Here is a 20,133-nt window from a genome sequence, read left to right as displayed (position 1 = left end):
CAGTGTGCTCTCTGCTCACGGCGCTCTGTGAGCAGCCCAGGAGAGCCAGGCAGCTCAGGTGGCGGGAGGGCAGTAGGTTGGAATGATGATGATACCTTGGTTCCAGTGGGTCTGAACACTGACCTCGGGGTAGACAGGGAAGGATCCAGATCCCAGGCCACATGGTAACCTCTGAGTATCTGCTGGCTTGAGCCCTTCCAAGAAGCCAGAGTACAAGCCGATACTCTGCTCGGCAGGGCAATTCAACTCTAGTCTGGCCTACGTAAAAAAATTTTTTTTAACAAAGAGATTCTAATAATTTGATAGAGGGTGGGAGCGGGGAGGGAGAGAGAGAGGGAGAGAATGAGCAGGGGGTGAGGCAGGCAGAGGCAGAGGGAGAAGCAGGTTCCCCACTCAGTGATGCGGGACTCGATCCCAGGACCCCAGGATCATGACCTGAGCCGAAGGCAGACACTTAACGACTGCGCCCTCTCAGGCGCCCCAGGCCTGGGTGACTCGATCAATGGGCCTTCTGTCCCGGTGGAATGAAAGACAAGGCTACTCCCAATGTCAGAATGTTTGCTTTATTTAAATCCTGAGGTTAAAAATAAAACTGCTCCAAACGGTACAGCAGATGCTTTTAGAAAGGAATATGTCTTGGGATACAAAAGTTTCTCACCCCCACTGCGCAGGTGGGTGTTGGTATTTGATGTGCTTCTGGGTAATTCTTTGGCAGGTAAGAATGCAATAGGTCCCCAGACCCACTATCCCCTAAGGCCTTGAGAACTGAGGATTCATCAATGAAAGCGCGTTTCTGATTCGGAGGCCGCCCAAGGGAGGCGTGGATGTTGCTCAGCGGCACCCCCCAGAGGCAGGAGCATCTCTAGAGAACATTCGCCATGAGGCTCTAATGAAGCCTGTTCATCCGCCATGTCTCCGGAAAGCTAGACTATTGTTTTAAAAAAGTGATTAGGAGGGAAAAGGCATGATTAATTCAGTCTTTCCTGTCTCCTAGGAAGAATCACAATGCAATGAAAAAAAAAAAAACAAAACTCCAGGTTTCCACTAAGAAACGTCTTTTGCTAAGTGTTTTGTAAACCTGACTGACTGGCTCACTGGTCTCAGCAAGGCGCCCCCTGGTTCTCTGAATCATGGATGCGTCTCTCTGCTTTCCTTTCAATCCCGGAGCCAGGGGTAGGTCTCACTTGTAGTTACGAAGGTGGACTTTAAAAAATGAAACTCCCCCCAAAACTTATAAATCAGCAGACATCTATCTAACCAGTATCCCGTAAAGCAGACTCTGAGACATCACCCCTGCCCCCATCGGGATTTCCTTCCATTTGAGTCTAGAATGGCTTACTCACCCAGAGAGGGGAGAACTGAAGACTTTCAGAAAAACCTTCCCCTTGATTTTTTTAGTTACGTTATGTGGCTTTTCCTTTTCTACTTTTCAAACCCCGGAGGGTTTTTTGGTTCGAGATTCCTTCTTGGTCTAGTTGACCTGGAGTACAGTGGGCTCCGGCCACGTTCTCAGGCAAGGTTGGTTAGTGGCACCTGAGGCAGAGGTGAACAAGGCAGCGGGATCAGAGCTGTAAAGCGAGCAGCTGTTATTCGGAGAGCTGGGCCAGCGGGGGCTGCCAGAGTTTTGCTTTGTTGTTTTGTTTTGTGTTGTATAGTGATCTGGGGTCCCACTGATGATTTCTAGTATAATTCCGTCTACTGGCTGGGGCTAATAGTTAATAGTTGACTAATAGTTAATAGTTAACTAAGAGTTAATAGTTGATCTTCATTGTCATCTGCAATTTTTAACATAAGTATCCCAACCCCCCAAAACCTCAGTGGAGCCGGGAAACTGTTTAAGATCAAAATAAAGCTATTCGTACGAATCACGCTGAAATAGGCCACGACGTTCTCTAGTCGCATAATGCAGAGCAAACCTGAGCTCGCATGGCAAAGTACCGAGGGAAAAAGAGTCTGTCCAGCACGAAAATAAATAGGCTGCGGAGTCAGAACGTGACTGCTGGGGGAGCGGGCAGTCCTCTGAACGACTGTAGTCAACGTTCCAGGGGGTACACACCACGAGGGGCCCCTGCTCTTCGGGAGGAGTGGCTTTGGGCCGGCTTCGCATGCAAGAGCCGAGTGGTTTTTAAGCTGTAGTTGGTCCCCTGCCGGGCTGAGTGACAGAAGTTCACAGGAGGGGGCTTGGATGGAATGTTCCAGGCCTTTCGCAGGAAACTCAGGAGCAGTTAGCTGCACAGGATGGTGGGACACCATCAGCTGGCCGGTCTCCATGGCATCCTGGGAAAGCATTCAAAACAAGACCCCAGACTGCTCTGGGTTCTCTTCTGCTAGTTTCCTTCTTGTGGTAAACTGCGCATCCTGATTACCCTTCCTAGAGGAGAGGGTGGGCTCCAAGGCGGGATAACTTGCTCTGGAACAATCCTCAGGCCGTGTGAGGACAAGCATGAGGCCAGGGAGTCTCCGGGAGCCTGGCTGCTTACTGCCTTGGTGCTGAGCACAGTCAAGGCCTTGGCCACTGGGAGATGCAAGGACCCTGGTGGTTTTCTGCCAGAGGTGGCTGGTTGCGCTAAGGAAAGAGCGTGAGAGGTTCGGCTTCTCTCAGCGTTGATCTCTCCGGAAGGTTCTGTTCACGACCCCCTCCTCCGCTCTGCTTAAGCTGACTGCAAGTGGCCAAGCCCCCTATCTGAGGGGAAGCTCTGAGCCCATCATGGAGGTTACTTCCCCGCATCCCTGCCCCACGAGTCGCCTCTGCTGGGTGGTGGCTGCGGCATCTGCGCCTCACCCGGTCTGGGGGCCCTGACCTGTACTGGAGCTCTCAACATCAGCCCGACCAGGACTGTGGGGGACAGAATGAAGCTTCCATGTGGTATGACTTGACTGGTCACCAGAGGCCAGCTGGGGGATGGGCTCAGATCCCAAGACACCCTGCCCGGCGCGCTCCCTCATCCCTGGCTGAAGTGGGCCCCGTCATCCGATGGCCTGCTCACCTGAGAAGCGTCCGAGCCTTCAGGCTCTGGCCCCAAGAGGCCATGGAGGGTGAGCTCCCTACGGTGGGAGGAGAGAAGGGCCACAGACAACAGGAAGTGGGCAAACGGGGTGCTGGGGAAGACGGGTGGGGAGTGGGGACCAAGAAGTGAACTCCAAGCAGGTCCATGATTTATGCCTGTTGTACTCGAGTTACCGAAGATTTCTGCTGAGAAGGCCCGGATGTCTGGAAGTGGTTCTTACCCTGATTATGATCATCAGTAAACATGTCTGCGGACGAGGCAGCCGCTCTTATTTGACAAACGGAGACAGCCCAGGAGCTCAGTAGTGAGTCCTAAGGGCCACACTCAGGGCTGCCTTGTGGTCACGGTGTCGCCGTCTGCGCAGACAGCCGCTGCAGGACGTGTCCTCCGTGTGGTGGCTTCGGTTTCCCCAAGCATGTTTGGTTCTGATTTCTAGGCCGATGTTTTCAACTACTGAGGGGCCTGCCTGAGAGAGGGGCTTTGTGTGAGGACAGGACGTCCCAGACAGAAGGGCCGGGAAGAAAGTGCACCTAGAGACCCCTCCGGAGTCGCTGTGCTTTGGAGTAACCCTAAATTTAGTGTGGCAGGAGGGGACAGAGCCTGACGGAAGAGGCTGGCGGGGCTTTGGGAGAGCCCCTCCCCCCGCCTCAGGCGCCCTGACTCTCCTGACGGCCCTGTGGCCTCCTCTGCCGGGGAAGAGGGCCTCGCAGCCTGAGGACTCCCAGGGTCTGGCCAGGACATCCCGGCTCGTGGTCACCCAGGGTCCCTGAGCCCCCGCTGGGCAGAGTGCGTGGCATTTCTCTCCACGGGCAGAAGCTGGGATCACTGACGCCGGCCTGTGCAATTCTCCATGGGAGGCCGGGAACCAGCATGGCTCCGGGAGAGGCTGAAGGTTCCTGAGTGTTTAAACCTTTGGCAGAGTGTCCCTTTGGGGGTGAGGACAGTTGGGGAACGTTGCTTGAGCCCTTAAAAGCCACGGGGGCTAAGTGTGATGGTGCACAGTGCCGAGTACACGTGCTCCAGACGGCGTAGTGCTGAGGGGCGGCCGGAGGCCTGTCTCCCAGAGTCACACATGGGTCACATACGGAGCCGATGCTTTTTTTTTTTTTTTTTTACTGCTTTATGTGACAGGTGAGCAAGAGTAGTGTTTCCTGTGGATAAAGTGAAACTATCAGAATCTAGAATCCAGGTGCTTGAGGCTACAGGAAGTCACTTCCATCGTAGATCACAGGCCTGTCAACCGTCAAGTGATAAAACACTTTCTTGGAGACAAACCTGAGGAAACAGAAGTGGAAAAGGAGGGTGTCACTGGGAGTGCCAAAAGCCGGGGGGCAGCGGTGGCTGCTGGGGCCTGGCTGGGCGTGTGTGGGGGCTGCGTGCCTGTGGGCTGGTCGGGGAGCCTTTTGGGGGAGCAGAGGCCTGGGCTCCTCGCCCCGTCTCCTGTCTGTCCAGCAGAGCTCTCCCCAGGCATGGGTCTGGGGAGCCTTCCCTGGGGTTTGGTGCACAAACACACGAACACCTACTCTGAAGCTGTGGGGGGACCTGGGGGCCGCAGGGGAGCGGCGCGGGGAGTGGACTCTGTGACGAGGTTTCTGGAGGAGGCGAGTATGGATCTCAGCCCCGCCGGGCACCAAAATCCATCTTGCCATCCATGGTTTAGAAATCTCCAGCACGGAGTAAGGCCGGGGTGGGTCACAGCACCATGGCTGCCTCTGGTGGGAACTAGGAGCCTGCCTGGGGCATGGGACGGCGTTCTGCCCTGAATGCGCCTCCCCTCGGCCTCTCCGACAGCCCGCCGGGAATCTCGGTGATGTGGTGACGGTGCTCACTGCCTTTGCAGAGAAAGGGCTCTGGGGCCTTTGGAGCTCTGAGGGCAGCTCTCTGGATACCCTGGGCCTGTGCCCCACGAGTCCAGCAAATTCAAGTTATGTTTGTGCTCATGGGGATGTGCAGGGGAGGAGCGGGAGAGGGGGAAAGTGGGAAGCTCCTTCTCTCAGCCCCTCCTTTGGCAGATGACCTTGGCCATAATCCCTAGGTGTTCAAGGCCGGGAGGTGCTGAGGGGGGTGGCACAGCTTTCCCCTAGAGTACCCCAGCCAGTTACTCCGCCTAAAGCCAAGTGCCCCATGTGGGGGGATGTGGGCGCTAACTCAGGGCCCCACACAGGGAGGGATGTGGCTGGGTGCTGGTCAGGCAGGGCTCCTAAAAAAGGCGGCCCCGACAAAGGGCTTATGCTGAAGCCAGAAGACTTGGGTGGATCTTTACCCAAGGGATGGGTCCCTGCAACCTTAACTGCCCCGACTCATGTCTCCATGAAGTGGGGGCCCAGGCTCCTGGCGGATCTCAACCAATGGGTTCCTCTCCCCAGCTTCCTTCCTCGGCGTCCCCTCCAGCCTGTCTGTCTTCATTCCCAACTTCCTGCCCCCCAGGCCTTCACTCCTGGATCTGGATCTGGGGCTTCGAAGCAGCGCTTCCCCAAGACCGTACACCATGCTCCCGCTGCCATGACAAGAAGGCCTAGGGCCTCCCCCACACAGCTCTAGTCCTGGCCTTCATTTCTTGCTTGTTTGCCCACCCACCCACGCACCCATTCACTCACCTACCCTTCCTTCCCCTTCCCTACCCTACCCTACCCTACCCTAGCCTTCTCTTCCTTCTTTCCTTCCACGTTTCTACGGAGCCCCTCCTTTGGGCTGGGCAGTGGGAGCCTGGACATCTGAGAGAGGCAGGAGGGCGTACTGGCTAAATCCAGAGCCTGGAGGCAGGCCCTCTGGGTTCCAGCCTGGCTCTACCACCACCAGCTGTGTGACCTGGGAGGTGTTAGCCCCTGGTCCTCAGTCCCTTGGGGGCACCATGAAGGGAACAGTAGTTCCTATCACCTGGATGTGCCGTGGGGCTTAAGTGAGTCAGTAAGAGTGGAGGGTCGGGGACTCACGTGACATGTGCTAAGACTCTGTAAGTACTAGCCCGTGTCTCAATAAATCGGTAGCAGACACTAGACCACCACAGTACAGGGCTCTAAAAAAAGAGAAACTATTAATAATAAATTACTGATAATTAAATAGTCTCTTCTAAACGTCCACCCCTGGTCTCGCAGCCAGGTGGCAGGTGAACTCTTCTGGATGCTGACGGGTGAGGCGGCCCTACCTGGAAAAGGTGTTGTCGAAGATGAGCATGTAGATGCCCGGCGTGCGGACCTTGAGCTGGCCCTGGATGTTCTCCTTGTGGGAGCTGCACCGGGTCGTGGGGATAAGGACCTGGGAGGGAGAGCACATCAGAACAAGTGTCACAGAAGCTGAGAAGGCCTGTGGGTCCTCTGGGCAGACCCTTATTTTGGGGACGGAACTAGGCCCAGGGAGGGTCGAGTTCCTGTCTGACGTCGCAGCTGAGCAAGGTTGGGGCGGGGATCAGTACCAGGACTGGGGTTGGGGGTATGCCTGGGATCAGTCCTAGGAATAGGAGGTACATCTGGGATCAGCCCCAGGAGTCGGGGGGGTATGTCTGGGATCAGCCCAGGAGTAGGAGTGGTACCTTGGATCAGCCCCAAGACTGGAGGGGGATCTTCTACATTCCCTGCATTTGCTGATGACCTGGGGTAGGGGAGGAGGCTGTGGGCATGAATTTCACTCAGAATCATGAACCCCTCGGTGCCCCAAGAGGAGTGGTCCCCAGCATCCTCTGACCACAGCCCATGCCAGAATGTTCCACCACCTGGAGGAGCAGGCCTTTTTTGGATTCAGGAAGCCGGGGTGTATTTGAGGTGAAATCTATCTGTCTGGCTCCTGCTGGGCCTTGTGCTGCCCGGGGTAAGGGGTGTTTCACAGGACAGGCAGAACCCCTGCCCACTCCCATCTCTTCACAAGCGTTTTGTGAAGCCACTGAGCCCTGCCTGCTCTGGCCTAAACAGATCCGGCCCCACCTGTGGCTTCTCACTTGGCCCCAGCAGGCTGCCTCTCCTGCCGCCCCGCTGCAGGTCCATGGGCCCCACGGCCCTCTCATCTTTCCAGGCATCAGCCTCAGCCTCCTATTTACCCTCTGCCTTCCCCAAGAATGAGAGATTAGTTCCAGGAAATAGCTGTTTTCTCAGGACATGTTCTAAGGACCTCACTGTTGGGAGGCAAAGCTGAGCGCAGGGTGAGTGCTGGACGGGGCCAGGAGTGTGTGCGTGTGTGGGGGGTTGGTCCTCTGGATGGCCAGTCTTTCTCTCGAGGGTAACGTCTGCTACCTGCTGACCAGCTAAGACACTGTATAAAACTAAAGATATGGCCGGGTGCCTGGCTGATAGGAAATGAGGAAATGGGAAATAAGACAGAGCCAACTGAAACTCAGAAACATTTTAGAAGTGATCAATACTCCAATGGGTCTGGTCTCAGAAAGCATCCTTCAGCCACCCACATAGGCTGACTACACGTGAGAGGTCACACACACAGAGGCTTTGCAGACCACGGCTAACACCGAGCAACTTGGGAGCTCCGAGCGTGGTGGGCTGCCCCAAAAGTGAGCATTTTTATTCTTTACGAAGTTAAGTGTTGCCCCCTTCTCAGAAACACAGCTTTGTGAAATTCCATTATCTATTCCCTTTAAACATTTTTTTACCCTGAACAAAATGACTGAATCCAAAATGCTTCTAACGATGTCATGGCTTTTTCAACTTATGCTTGAATACAGAGGCACGTTTCTGGAAACCCTACATGTTGGCCACAGGGTTTCTAACATGAAGTTAAGTTTCCACAAAAGGTTCTGCCCTCAAAGATCTTGTGGTTTAACAGAGAGAACAGACGAAAAAACCGTTCAGTTCTAACAGTGAGCGTGTTGTGAGGGCAGAACTGGGAGGGGAGCCCATCCCAGCCCTGGGGGAAGAGGGGAGAGAGGTGCAGGGTCAGGGTGGTATCCTGGAGGAAGGGATGCTCAGCTTGGATGAGGCAGGTAGTTCGAGAGAGGCCTGGCTGTCCCAGGCAAAGGGAAAAACATCTTCAGAGACATCGGAGAAGACCTAAGATTTACTCTCCCAAGAGATAATCAAAAAGAGACAGAATGTACAAGACACTGGACATCAGGCAACAGAAGACAGTGATCTCTGAGGAAACAGGTGGGCCCCACACCTGCCTCGGCTCACCACTTTCCAATGAGAAGGGAGCAACCACCAGAGGGGACAAACAGAAAACAAACAGTAAGATGACAGGCTCAACCCTAACCAATCAATAAGCACATTAAATATAAACAGTCTATAATCCCAAATAAAAGGCAAAGGCGATCAGGCTGACCCAACCCTCATCATGCCCATAAGCAGAGACAATTTAAATATAAAAGTAAAAGCATGTTAAAAAGATACACTGTGGTAGCACTAATCCAAAGAAAAGCTGGATTGACTATCAGACAAAATAGATTTTATATCAAGGGATGTGGCCAGGGGTAACTTCATGACAAAGGTGTTCATGCATCAGGAAGATGGACCAACCCTTCACACTGATGCCCCTAATGAAAGCTTCAAAAACATGAAGCCAAAAGAGGTAGGATTCCAAGGAGAAATAGCTAAATTTACAATTACCAGTTGTATATTTTAATGCCCCTCACTAATTGATGGAATGACAGACAGGAGCTCAGTAAGAAGATGGAAGCTTCGGAGAACAGTATAGTATCAACTAACTCAGCCCAAGTGACATTTATGGAACATGCCACCTGACTGTGGCAGGACACACCTGCTTTTCGAGTGCGCTGGGAACACCCAGTAGGTCATCTTCTAGGCCATCAAAAAAAAAACCAAAAAACAAAAAATAACCCAACCAAACAAAAAAACCCACAAACCCACCTCATAGTTAAAAGGATTCAAGTTCTATGGCCTGTTTTCTGAAGACAATGGAGTTAAATTAGAAATAAACACATCTCTGGACCAAAAATATGTGTAAACTAAAGAACACACTCTTAAATAACACATGGGTCAAAGAGAGAGCACACATCAAAAGGGAGATCCCACAGGCACAGGAGAGAGCATAAGCAGTGTGTTCCCAATACCACAGGACATTTGCACTGGCTGGGAGCTGGTGGTGGTGAGGGAGTTGGAAGGGCCAGAGACAAGCCTGGAGGGGAAAAAGATACCTGAGGATGCACTCTGGGTGGGATCTGGGGCTAGCCAATTCTATGCTTGCTCTCATTACATTTCACTGATGTTCTATTATATTCTAATTCCACCTGGGGCTGAGAATTCTGGGAGGTTGCAACGTTGGGTCTGCTTCCCGGGTCTGTAACCTAACAATGCTGAGCCTGGGCACTTCAGCAAGCACCGGTGGGGAGGAGCTGCTGGACAGGAAGTCTTGCTGTTTACACAGGGGCATCTGGGCACCCCAGCCCTCAACCTTGGCATTTACTACCTTGACTGTAAAGCAACAACCGAGAGCTCATTAGGCAGGTCGCCTGAAAAGGGTATGTCTAAGACAATGTGCTTCATTTCTTTAGAACATTCTAGACCATAAACTTTTCATTCACCTCAGTTCTGGTATTCTCACCATGGTCAAAATCTATGAGGTCATCTCTGGTGCCAAAGCTAGGTGGTGGGGAGCCTAGGTGGTGGGGAGAAGATGGGGGGGCGGTGTCTGGAATAAACCTGAGGCAGGTCCCCACTGGTTGAGCTCTGGGAGTACCTCCCACCAGCCTCCGGGGCCGCCACGGCCGAGCCCTCATTCACGCCACGGGTCTGCAAGACAGCCCAAGCTGCTTTTATGGATACTTGGATGGGCTCCCGTGGGCTGGGGCTCTCGTGCAAAGCGAGGTTTCTATGCTGGATTGAAGAAGTGAGTCAGAAAAGGCTACACAGACAAAGAGGGGGGTGGTTGCTGGGGGTTGGGAGCTGCAGAGTGACTGCTCGTGGGGATAGTTTCTTTGCGGGGGGATGATGAAAATGATCTAAAATGAGACTGGCGACAGGTACACAATGCTGTGAATACACTGTATGGCTTAAATGGATCGATTATTTGGTATATGAATTCTATCTTTAAAAAGCTGTCTAAAAAACCCACAAAGTTAAGGTTCTTACTCCCGGTCCTGGTTCCTCCTCTGACTCTCTGTGGCCGCAGGTGGGCTGTTGAGTTTCTCCAGCCAAACATGGGTCCTCTGCCCAGAGAGAGGGCAGGGCCTGGGTCCTGTTCCCCACTCAGTCCCCAGGCTTCAGGACAGGGCTGGCACACGCGTAGCCTCAAGTCCCAGGACCATCTCTTCAGTCAAGGGTCTTCCCAAATTCCCAGCTTCTAATCTCAGTGCCGAGGCACGACCTTGACCGAGGAAGCATTCTGGAGAGGAGGTGGCTCTGGGGGGCTGGGCAGTGTCTGCTGGGCGCTGTTGGGGACGGGCTGACCTCATCCGTGCGGCTCCCTCTACGCTCTTGGTTTGGCCCAAGGCCTCCTCCCCAGACGGCTGTGCCCCGGGTGCCTGACCACCCTCAGCACGAGCCAGTTCGAGAACCGTGGTCGTCTGTTCACTGGGGACGAGGGGAGGGCTCTCTCTTCAAGGGCAGAGCCACTTTGTCCCTCCTCTTCCTAGCTCTGACAGGTGCCAACAGAGCCCAGGGTTGAGCAGAAGCTTGGCAAGTGACTCTGAGCAGAAGGCAAGCCCCCTGTGTCTACACCTCCACAATCACACCCTTGAGCGCTGTCACTTTCTCTGCACATAAGCCTGTAAGACCCAGGCTGGTCAGGGGATCCTGGGGGAGTCCCCCAGACAGAGGCTGAGGACGTGGCTCTGGGAGCAGGTTCCTAGGCTGATGTCTATCCAGGGCTCTTCAGGCACGAGAAACAGCCACCCCGTGGCTGGCTGAAGGCAGACGGCACCTGACCACAGGGCTTACTTGCCCTGTCTATGGGCGCCTTCTGCCCCCTGGCGGTCACTCTGAGAAACACACTGGCAGTCCTGACTCCCAGAGGACATCTGAAGGCTGGAGAGGAAGGCTCCTCCTCCAGGTCTCTGAGGCGCAAATCCTGGTAGGAACTACACGGATCTCCCAGGGCCATGAGTGACGGAGCAAGGGGAGAGACCCAGGGCTCAGCCACATGTGGGCAGGTGGCATGACAAAGGCCCCCGCCTGAGCCCCCTGCAGCCGGCGGCCCACACACCAGAGGGAATCAGGGACAGTTTCACGCACACTGCACAGGAGTTTCCTTCCACGTGACTTCAAGTTGTTCTCCCCCACTTTGCTTCCTGCCATTGCTGGAACATGGACATTTCTACACGGCACAGCAGCCTGATGTCCATCCTAAGCTCCCGGCTGGCCTCACCGGTCCTTCCATCAACGCTGATTCAAATGGGACTCGAGTTTCCACCCAAACGAGCTCTGCCTCCCCTTGTACTGAATCAGCCACCTGCCAAGTCCTGCTCAACCTTCTGGGCTCTGGATCCCACCCCATTCTTTCTGCTCTGGCTCCCAATCCCTCCAGCTAAGCCCATGGCTCTCAACCTTGGCTGCTCACCAGACTCACCTAGGTCCCCCTAGGTGTGGAGTGGTGTGGCTGTGGCCTTGGGAGTGGGTGTTTCTAACATGTAGCCAAGACTGGGACCCGCAGTGCAGGCCATCATCAGCATCCCATGCTTAGACTGTCTTAGGACTTTATGGACTGGGATCTACCACCACGACTTCGAGCCGCACCGCCCCAGTGCACAATGGCTAGGTGTCTCTGAGGTGAGATGCCAAACACCCCAAGTTCACGACACCCTTCACGGTGACCCGTTCTTGCTCTGCATGGCTCTGTGAACAAAATGACCCTGAGACTCGGTCGCATGTCTATATGCTCCGGTGATCTGTCCCCAAGTCAGACAGAAGCTGTCTGACATAGGAGCAACCTTCAGAGACCTGAAGACAGCACTGACCAGCCTCTAGACCTTTCCCTCCTCAAGCTGGCTAAGGTCAGGTGCTTTGCCTGCCCTGTGGGATGCAGCCCAGAGGGCTTGTCCCCCTGCTTTCTCCACGTGTCCTTCTCATGGCTATGGCCCAAACAGTACAGGTAAGGCCTGCCCAGCAGAAGGCAGGATTGGCTGCGACCCTGCACTCGGAAAGGTCAGCCCAAGCCCCCTGCGGGGAGCCGGCTTACCTTACACTGATCCAGCGGTGTGTCCTCTGCCTCCTGGAAGACCACACTGAAGGAGATGCTCTTGGGGTCGGAGGAGAAGACCCAACTGATGGTGAGGCCTGCCTCGGCCACAGTGATGGGGATGACACTGTAGGTACTGGACCGCACGAACAGCTCCCTGTTGCTCTCCCCAAAGTTGGCGATCTCGTCCACCGTGAGAGGTAGTTTTATCCTAAAATCCAAATGCAGAGAGGGCCCTGATCAAACAGACAATGTGCCTGAGCCCGCTGGGAAGTTCACCTGCGGCTCAGAGGTTGCGGGGAGGGTGGGCACTGCCTGATGTGTCTGATTATGAGAGAAGCCGGGATGTGTAGCTCCCATCCACGGAGAGCGCTGACCACGTGCCGGGCATGGTGGCCGGCACTGGGGACACAGAAGTCAAACATGGGGATGACCATCCTTGCCTGCGTGGTGCTGGCATGTCCCCAAAGGCGGCCGGAGTTGAAGGCCGGCCTGAGGTGCTCTGTGCCCCCACGCATGGGAAGTGGCTATAGAGGCCTTAGCTTTCAAGAGCCCTCCCGAAGCTTCCAGCTGCCCAGCTGGCCGTCTCCTCTCTCCAGGTCCAGGCTGCCCTCTATGTTAACTGGCACGGGCAGGAAGCACACCCATCACTAGAAACTTCCTGACCTCTCGGCCATCCCTCTTTTCAGTGGAAATCTGTGCCTGCTGGAAGTTTCCAAGGGGCACCCTGGCTTTTCTTAAATGGGTTCCAGTACCTGCCTTGTTTCCTGTCCGCTGCGGGACTCACCTCCTCGTAAGCCTGAGGTTCCTCCTCTGCCCGTCCTGCTGGGTGTGAGGAGGGCCTCAGAGGACGCTCTGGGAGTGAGGGAACTGGCGTCCCCCTGCAGCTGCCTGTTCCTGAGCAGCGCCCCCTCCTGGACAGTGAACGCTAGCGCAGCCTTGGGTGGTGGTGTGGCTTTGGGCTAGTCCCACCTCCTTAGCTCTGAACCAGAAAGGTGGTGGCCCGGGCCTGCCAGGCCCTCTGCTTGCAGGCTTCATGTACCAGCTCCACGGCTGCGTCAAGAAGCTCGATGCTCCCATCTCACACGAGGAAGCCAAGATCCAAACGGATTAAGAAACTTGTTCCGGGCCCACCCAGTCGGATCTGAAGCCACAACCTGTCCCCTACACCAAACTGCTTTTTGCGGCCAGAATCTATTACTGTCTCCCTTCGTGTAGCAGTGGAAACTAAAGCTCAGAGAGGTTAGGAAACTCGCCCAAGACTGCACAGCAATTAAGTCATCGGGCTGAGAGTTCCGTCTGCCTTCGAAGCTGTGGAGATGGATGGAAATATTCCCCAGGACTATGCTAATGAGAAGAGTAGCCAAGGATGAAAAAAACCCAAAATGCTCTACAGAGCAGCCCTGACAAAAATCATTCCACTTTTGTGAAAATTTAGTTCGATGTCACGTTTTCCCATGTGTTCACCGAAGCCTCACTTGTGATTGGTGCAAAAAGCCCTGCCCAGTGTTCACGAGTCTCCAGAATCTCAGAGTAGGCAGAAGGGCCCATTTTGGAAAAGAGGTCTTTCTTGTAAGATGGAAATCTTACTGCAAGGCCACGTGAGCAGTCATCCTGACAGAAGTCTCCAATGATGCTGGGCCATTTTATAATTTCATGTTCCAGAATTCTCCCCTTGCACCCAGTCCCTTGGATTGTACTTCTAGTCTTTTCTTTTTCTTCCCCACCCCCCCCCCTTTTTTTTTTAGCCTTTCTAGACCTGATCTGTTCACTGGGAGGACGATACTCCAGTCTCCCTAGAGGGGAGGCTAATAAAAATAAATCAAGGGTTTGCCATCTCTGCTCAAATATAATCTTTTTTTTTTTTTTTTTTTTTTTTTGGAGAGACAGAACACGAGTGCAGCAGGGGATGGGGTGGGGAAGGAAGCGGGAGGAGGGAAAGAGGGAGAGGGACTATTAAGCAGGCTCCTTGTCCAGCTTGAAGCCCAACATGGGGCTCCAGCTCATTACCTTGAGATCATGACCTGAGCTGAAACCAAGAGTCAGATATTGAAACAACTGAGCCACCCAGGCATGCCTCAAATATAATCTCAAACAAAAGGAGCCCCCTGTCTACAGAACTCACATCATAAATGTAAATTCTACTGGTTTCCCTGCTCTGCCCTGTCCCTCCATAGTCATTCTCCACATGGCAACCGGAATGATCTTTTTTCAAATGTAAATTACATTAAGTCATTGTTCTGTTCCAAACCTCAATTTTGGGCTCCCCCTTCTCTCAGATTAAAAGCCAAAGTCCTCACAATGGTCAACAAGGCCGGATGTGACATGGGCCCCCTTCCCTCTCTGACTCAGTTTCTCTCGTTCTCTCTGCTTCAGCTGCGCTAGCCGTTTCCCTGTTCCTTGAACATGGCAGATACCATTCTGCCCCAAGGCCTTTGTACCAACTGTTCCCTCTGCCTGAATGCTGTTCCCTCCCTACGGTCTTACCTTCTTAGTGCCACTTTATTCAAGATCACTCTACTTTGTTTCCTTTCCAGAGCCACAGCACCTTGTAATGCACAATGTAATTCACTTGTTTACTTAAATCTATGGTCCACTCCTGCTGGAATATGAACTAAACATGAGGGCAGGGATCCTTGTTACTGATGTACTCCAAGGACCTAGAACAGACCATACCTGCTGCCTCCTAGGTGCTCGGTATCGGCGAATCTACTCAGTGACTATTAAACCATCATGCAGCCATTAGACACAACCCAGGAGAGAAAGAACAGGATACGTGAAAATACGCAGTCGTAAGTCTTAAAAGACTATGAAGATGCAGAACGTTTTCTTTGTATAGCAAATGATGTACATACGTATTTTTAAAAACTGGAGAGCTCTACACTGAAGCAGTTTGCTTGTCTCTCTTTTCTTTTTTCTTTTTTTTTTTTTTACAATGAAAAAGTACTGCTCTTACAGTAAGAGAACAAAACAAAGTTATTTTCAAAAAAGCAGCACACAAGGCACAGGGGGCGTGAGGAAGGGATGGCTATGGGGGCACGGGGAACTTCGGAGGGTGAGGGACCTGCTCTCGCTCTTCACTGTGGTCACATGGGGGCGACACTGTTCTGTTCTGGACCTGGGACCTTCCCATCTCTGGCACAACTAGGACGGGCAGCCAGCTGGGCTCGGAGGTTGGCAGGACAATGGGTGATTACACTGTATTATTTGTCAGAATCTAAGCACCGTGCACATAAAGAGGGAATTTACCTTACATAAATTGTAATAAACAAAAAAAAAAAAAAAGAAAGAAAGAAAGAAGAAAAAAAAAAGGACAGACATGAGGTCAACATTGGTGCCAAGTCAGAGCCTCTGGGGTGCTTCCAGCTCCTCCTCCCCTAAAGAGACAGCCTGGGGCGTCCTGCTCGGAGACCTGTCACTTACATCAGCTCTCCAGACTTCAGCAAGCAGATTTCAGCATCCTGTCCTGGCGGCATGTCTTCAGTGTCCTCAGGGGTTAGCGAGGTTGACATGGTGTCCCTGGAATGTCACCCACAAGAACACACAGCCATTTAGCCATTGGCACACAGAGTCCCACATCGTGGGGGCCCCCAGCCTTGGAGCCGCGTAGCCAAACTCAGAATGCTCAGGGTCCTTCAGTCCCAGAGCCCAATGGCAGAGGGGCCAGCAGGTAGGGGCAGAGGGGCCAGGGCTGAGCAGGCAGGACTGGGAGAAGCCAACAGGCTGGCATGAGGTCTCTAGGGTCTTTCCGGTGGCCACGGGGAGGGGCTGCCTGCAACTCAGATGGGCCACCCTCCTGTCCCACGCCAGTGGAACGCCATTAGCAGTGTCCCAGGGTCCTGCCTGACAGGTACCTTTGGGATCTCACCAGATCAGCCCCGGAGACACTCGCCCGACCTCGGAGGCCCTCAAGGGAACGCGAGTGAACGCAGTCCAGCCCCACCCCTCCCACTGTGGTGCCCAGAGATGTCTGCCCGGGTCTGTGCTGGACACTGACGCAGGCATGCCCCTACTCCCCGCAAATGCTCTCAGTCGGCAACACATACACACACACACAGAGCAGCCCAGGAAAGGTCGGTGGCCAGCAGCAAGCATCCAGACCTCGTGCTCAGACGGCTCTGCCTCCGCCACCTTCACACTCACTTAGGCACCAAGTTCATGGCTCCCCTGGGAGTGCAGCCGTGACTTCTGCTGGGATAGGACAGCGCGGTCTGGACTGCGTGGCGCACCCCCCACAGCCTGGGACGGGCTCTGTAGGGTTCCCGGTGAATTCCTGCGCTCGCATGGGCTCAGGACCCAACCTAACACCATCCCTGGGGACACCAGAGATTCAGGACAGCCCAGCGGCCGCTGCTGCTCACGGAGCTTCTGCCGGGAGCGGCAGCTGTCACCTCTGCTGGGAAGGGGTCCCCAGTACCCGCTGCTCGTATTTCACTGCCCTCAACGGGTTGGAGTGTCCAACCTGCCTGCGGGGAGAGGCTATAGATGATCTACCACGGTCCACGTCCTGCGTCTGAGCCCGAGGCTCCCCACTCAGTCAGGAGAACCCGAACGTCCACCTGAGGCCCCGGGGACCCTCCGTGTGGTGGCAAAAAGCGGGAGAGCAGAGGGGGCAAAACTCGGTGAGGCTCCCCTCAGCCCATCCCAGCTGTCACTCCGCTGTGGGGGCGGGAAGATCTCCTACGTGTCACTGTGTCACAGTGCACTGGCAGGTACAGTCCCGAGCCACTAGTCTGGGGCCGCGACTGGGGCCGACACGTGGCCACCTGCAGCCGCTCCCATCTGGCCTGCTCCTCCCTCCCACTCACCCCCTGGGGCCCCAGTCGGTCACAGCCTTCCTTACCCCGGGCCGTACTTAGCTCTTTCGGGTGCTGTCTCCCCCAGACTGAGAATCACTTGGAAGTAGGGGTGGGCAGCAGCTGAGCTGTCCCTACCCTGCAGGACTGGCATGGAGCGGCTCAGCCCCTGCCACCTGCACGAACCAAACAGTGTACCTGCCACGTGCTAAGAAGCAAGTGGAAATTAGGAAAGGGGCAGAGGAATGCTGACAAAGCCAAAGAGAGAACGGAGGCCAGGTCCCTGAAAGATAAGGACCACCCCCACCCCGAGCCCTGCATGGAGCAGCAGACACGGGGTCAGCAGCAGCACACCCACCACAGACTTACAGGGTCTTTCTGCCCAGAGAGGGATGGGTAATGCCCAGGGAGAGGCCTCTGTCTTCTTGGGAAAGCTCTGAGCACAAGACAGGGTGTCACTGGACCAGGCCCGACGTCATGCTTGCTCTCCGCCAGGCCCAGCAGTCTTTCTGCCATTCAGCTCTCCTGTCCCTGCCCCATCCCCATCTGCTGTCATGCTGAGGCCACTGGGAGGTGACACTCTGCTGTCAGGGCGCCGCCGTAAAGGGGCGGTGGTGGGGGCTGGCATGGGGAGGTACCAGGGCTACGGGATCACCAGACACCCACTGGCACCCCACTGCCTGGCTGGGCCTGTCTGGGCAGTCCCCTTCAGCCCAATGTAAGTGGGGAAGCCCATCTTCACAAACACCCCACCCTTCGGGGGCTGAGCACAGGGAGTCCCGAGCACTGGGGGCTCCGTCTGTCCAGCTGGAGCTCCCTGGGGCTCCCGAGGGCAGGAGAGGCCATGTGGCTCTTGGTGGTGTCCTCACTCCCAGGCGGTTCCAGTCTTGGGTTTATGACTAATGATGACTCTAGGTGCCCGTCCCTCCTCTGAGGTTCTCCCTTCTCTACGTGGGAGAAGGAGATGGAATCAGATGGACTCCGGGCTCTGCTTCAAGTTCAATGCTTGGCTGGAAAAAAGTAGTAGGTTCCAAAGAATTCTTCCCTTGGCCTTCTCCAGGCCTCCCAAGGAGCGTGCAACAAGAACACGTCTGACCTGCCTGCTGCCCCCGAGGGCAAGCCCGGCCCCTCGTTGTTCCTCTTCCTCCCCAGCCCAGTGCTGGACCTCCTCCCTGCTCACCTCCTCCCATGGCTCTTGAGACCACGGGCTTCCAGATCCCCCCTCCTTCTCCCAGGAGAAACACAATCACAGCACATCAGTGTGAGACGCTGATCAAGGGATCAACCTACCCGCCCTCCACCCACTGACGGCCATGGATGTGGGAGCCTGAGGAGCCAAGATGTGCCCAAGGCCACTTAGGCCTGCCTCAGGTCACTTGCCTCCATCCTTGTGCAAAGTGCAAACACCGTATGAGAGGAAGATAAGTACCATTTGACGGAACAGACTCTGAAGCTGTGGTTGGTTCTCTTGCCTTCTCCGGCACAGAGAGAAAAGACGTCGGAACCCGTCACCCCCTCTCCTCCTCCCGCTCCCCCTCTCTGGCCATGATGACAGACAAGCCCTCATTACCTGTAAGTAGGTGCTCCCCAGGTGAGGTCCCCAGCCTCTCCCGGCCCTGGCTGAGGCCCTGAGCGAGGCGGGCGTGGGTGGGTGATGTGTGCCGAGGGTAAGGATTAGAGGCACAGGGGTTTCTTCTCGATGGCTTTTCGAATCGTGGGTCATGACCCATTGAGTGGGTCACAAACCAATTTAGGAAGCCATGACCCACCCTAGAAGAAGTCGAATAGAGAATGCCTAAGCAACAGTATACTGTGTGATGCAGTGTTGCATCACGGGGCTCCTGCTTTGCTTTCGTGTCCCCACGCACGCCCCTGGGCAGTCAGGTAAAAGGCGTATCTTACCGCAGGGGCTCTGCAGATGGAAAACTAGCTGGGGAAGGACGGGGAACAAAAACGCGGCCACTAGGGGGCACCCTCACTCCTGCCAGCACCATTTCCTTCTGTTGCCACTGGGGGGCTTTCCTGAGACGTTGAGACCCATTCTGTGAGCCCACAGCGCCCTTCCTTCCTCCCCTTGGTCTGGCCATGTGAGCCTCCACCTGCCGATGGTGACCGCTGATGGCATGTCACCCTTTCCCGCTGAGCTCCCATCCCTGAGCCTGGGGTCAGGAGAGCTGACCTTGTCTTGGGGCGCACACGTCGTGGGCTGGTCATCCCAGCACCCCCAGAGATCCTGTGCCACACGCTGTCTGGGATCAGTCAACGTCCAGATTATGTACCCGATGGTGAGCTGGCTTTCTGTGCCACAAGTCCCCACACGGAGGACATAAACAAGGCTCCACTTGAGAACCACGTGGGGATAAAGCAGTGTCCGCAGACAAGGCGGATGGTGAGCCAGTCCCCGGCAATGCAGCTCAGGGGTCCGTGCCTGCCTGCATGAGGGGTCACGGGGGACGGGGCGGGGTCCCCTGGCTTGGTCTCCATGGCTGGAATCTACAACAGCTCCCTCTCACAAATCGAAATGCCTCAGCTACTTCTTCATGCAGTTACGGTACCACCTCAGCCCTGCAGACTGCTGGGGGGTGGGGGCGCAGATCCTAGGCTGTTGGGGTCGGCAGAGGAAGAAAGGATGCCTAGGAAGCCCCCCGGCCCGCGCGTCTTGCTGACCGCCTTCCTCGGAGGGCTCCAGCTGCTCCTGGCCTCGCCAAGCAGCACAGTGAGAAGGGCCGCTTCGCCCGACTACCCAGGGTCCCCGGGCCAGCGTGGTCAGCAGACGGCTCTATGCTTACAACACCCTGCCCTGTACAACAGCCACCAGCCTCACGGGGCCACCTGAACTCAGACCCATCACAATTTTCTGAAAAGCCAACCATTTGGCTTCTCGGTGGCACCAGCCACAACACAGGGACTCAAGGGCCACTGAGTGGGACGGTGCAGACCCAGGACAGGCCTGTCCTCGCGGACGGTGCCCGTTGAGTGGCACAGGCTCGGAACATGGTGCTGAGCCCATTCTCTGTGGGCTCTGGGGGCGTTTTCCCATTTGACTCTTAAAAGTAAGTTCCTGGTAGTTTTTCTTTCAGTCATTGGCTTCCTTTTTGCCTTTCAAAACCTGAGTGATGAAGAGCACTTCTGGTATTTTGATTTCTGATTACTTAGTAACCATGGTCTGACCACAATACCCAAGCCCACATGCCCAGCCTCAGAACCAAGAGCCAGGCAGCACTGGGCACGCCTCCCCAGCTCTGGTCGGAGCTGCC

At 55.1% G+C, this 20,133-nt stretch overlaps 1 protein-coding gene across 1 annotated transcript in view; it reads right to left on the bottom strand.

Moving 5' to 3' along the window:
* Positions 1-549: 549 nt before the first annotated feature.
* Positions 550-20,133, bottom strand: part of FYCO1 (FYVE and coiled-coil domain autophagy adaptor 1) — a 70,268-nt gene continuing 50,684 nt past the window's right edge. The window contains exons 15-18 of the mRNA XM_044253732.1: positions 15,504-15,599; positions 12,081-12,291; positions 6,154-6,263; positions 550-4,283 (exon numbers count right to left, since the gene is read on the bottom strand). Coding sequence (XP_044109667.1) covers positions 4,208-4,283; positions 6,154-6,263; positions 12,081-12,291; positions 15,504-15,599 — 493 coding nt within the window. The 3' untranslated portion in view covers positions 550-4,207. The remainder of the gene's footprint in view (positions 4,284-6,153; positions 6,264-12,080; positions 12,292-15,503; positions 15,600-20,133) is intronic.

The sequence above is a fragment of the Neovison vison genome, chromosome 6 (assembly GCF_020171115.1).
Source record: "Neovison vison isolate M4711 chromosome 6, ASM_NN_V1, whole genome shotgun sequence".
NCBI classification, from domain to species: Eukaryota; Metazoa; Chordata; class Mammalia; order Carnivora; family Mustelidae; genus Neogale; species Neogale vison.
This window is presented reverse-complemented; position numbering and strand designations above follow the sequence as displayed.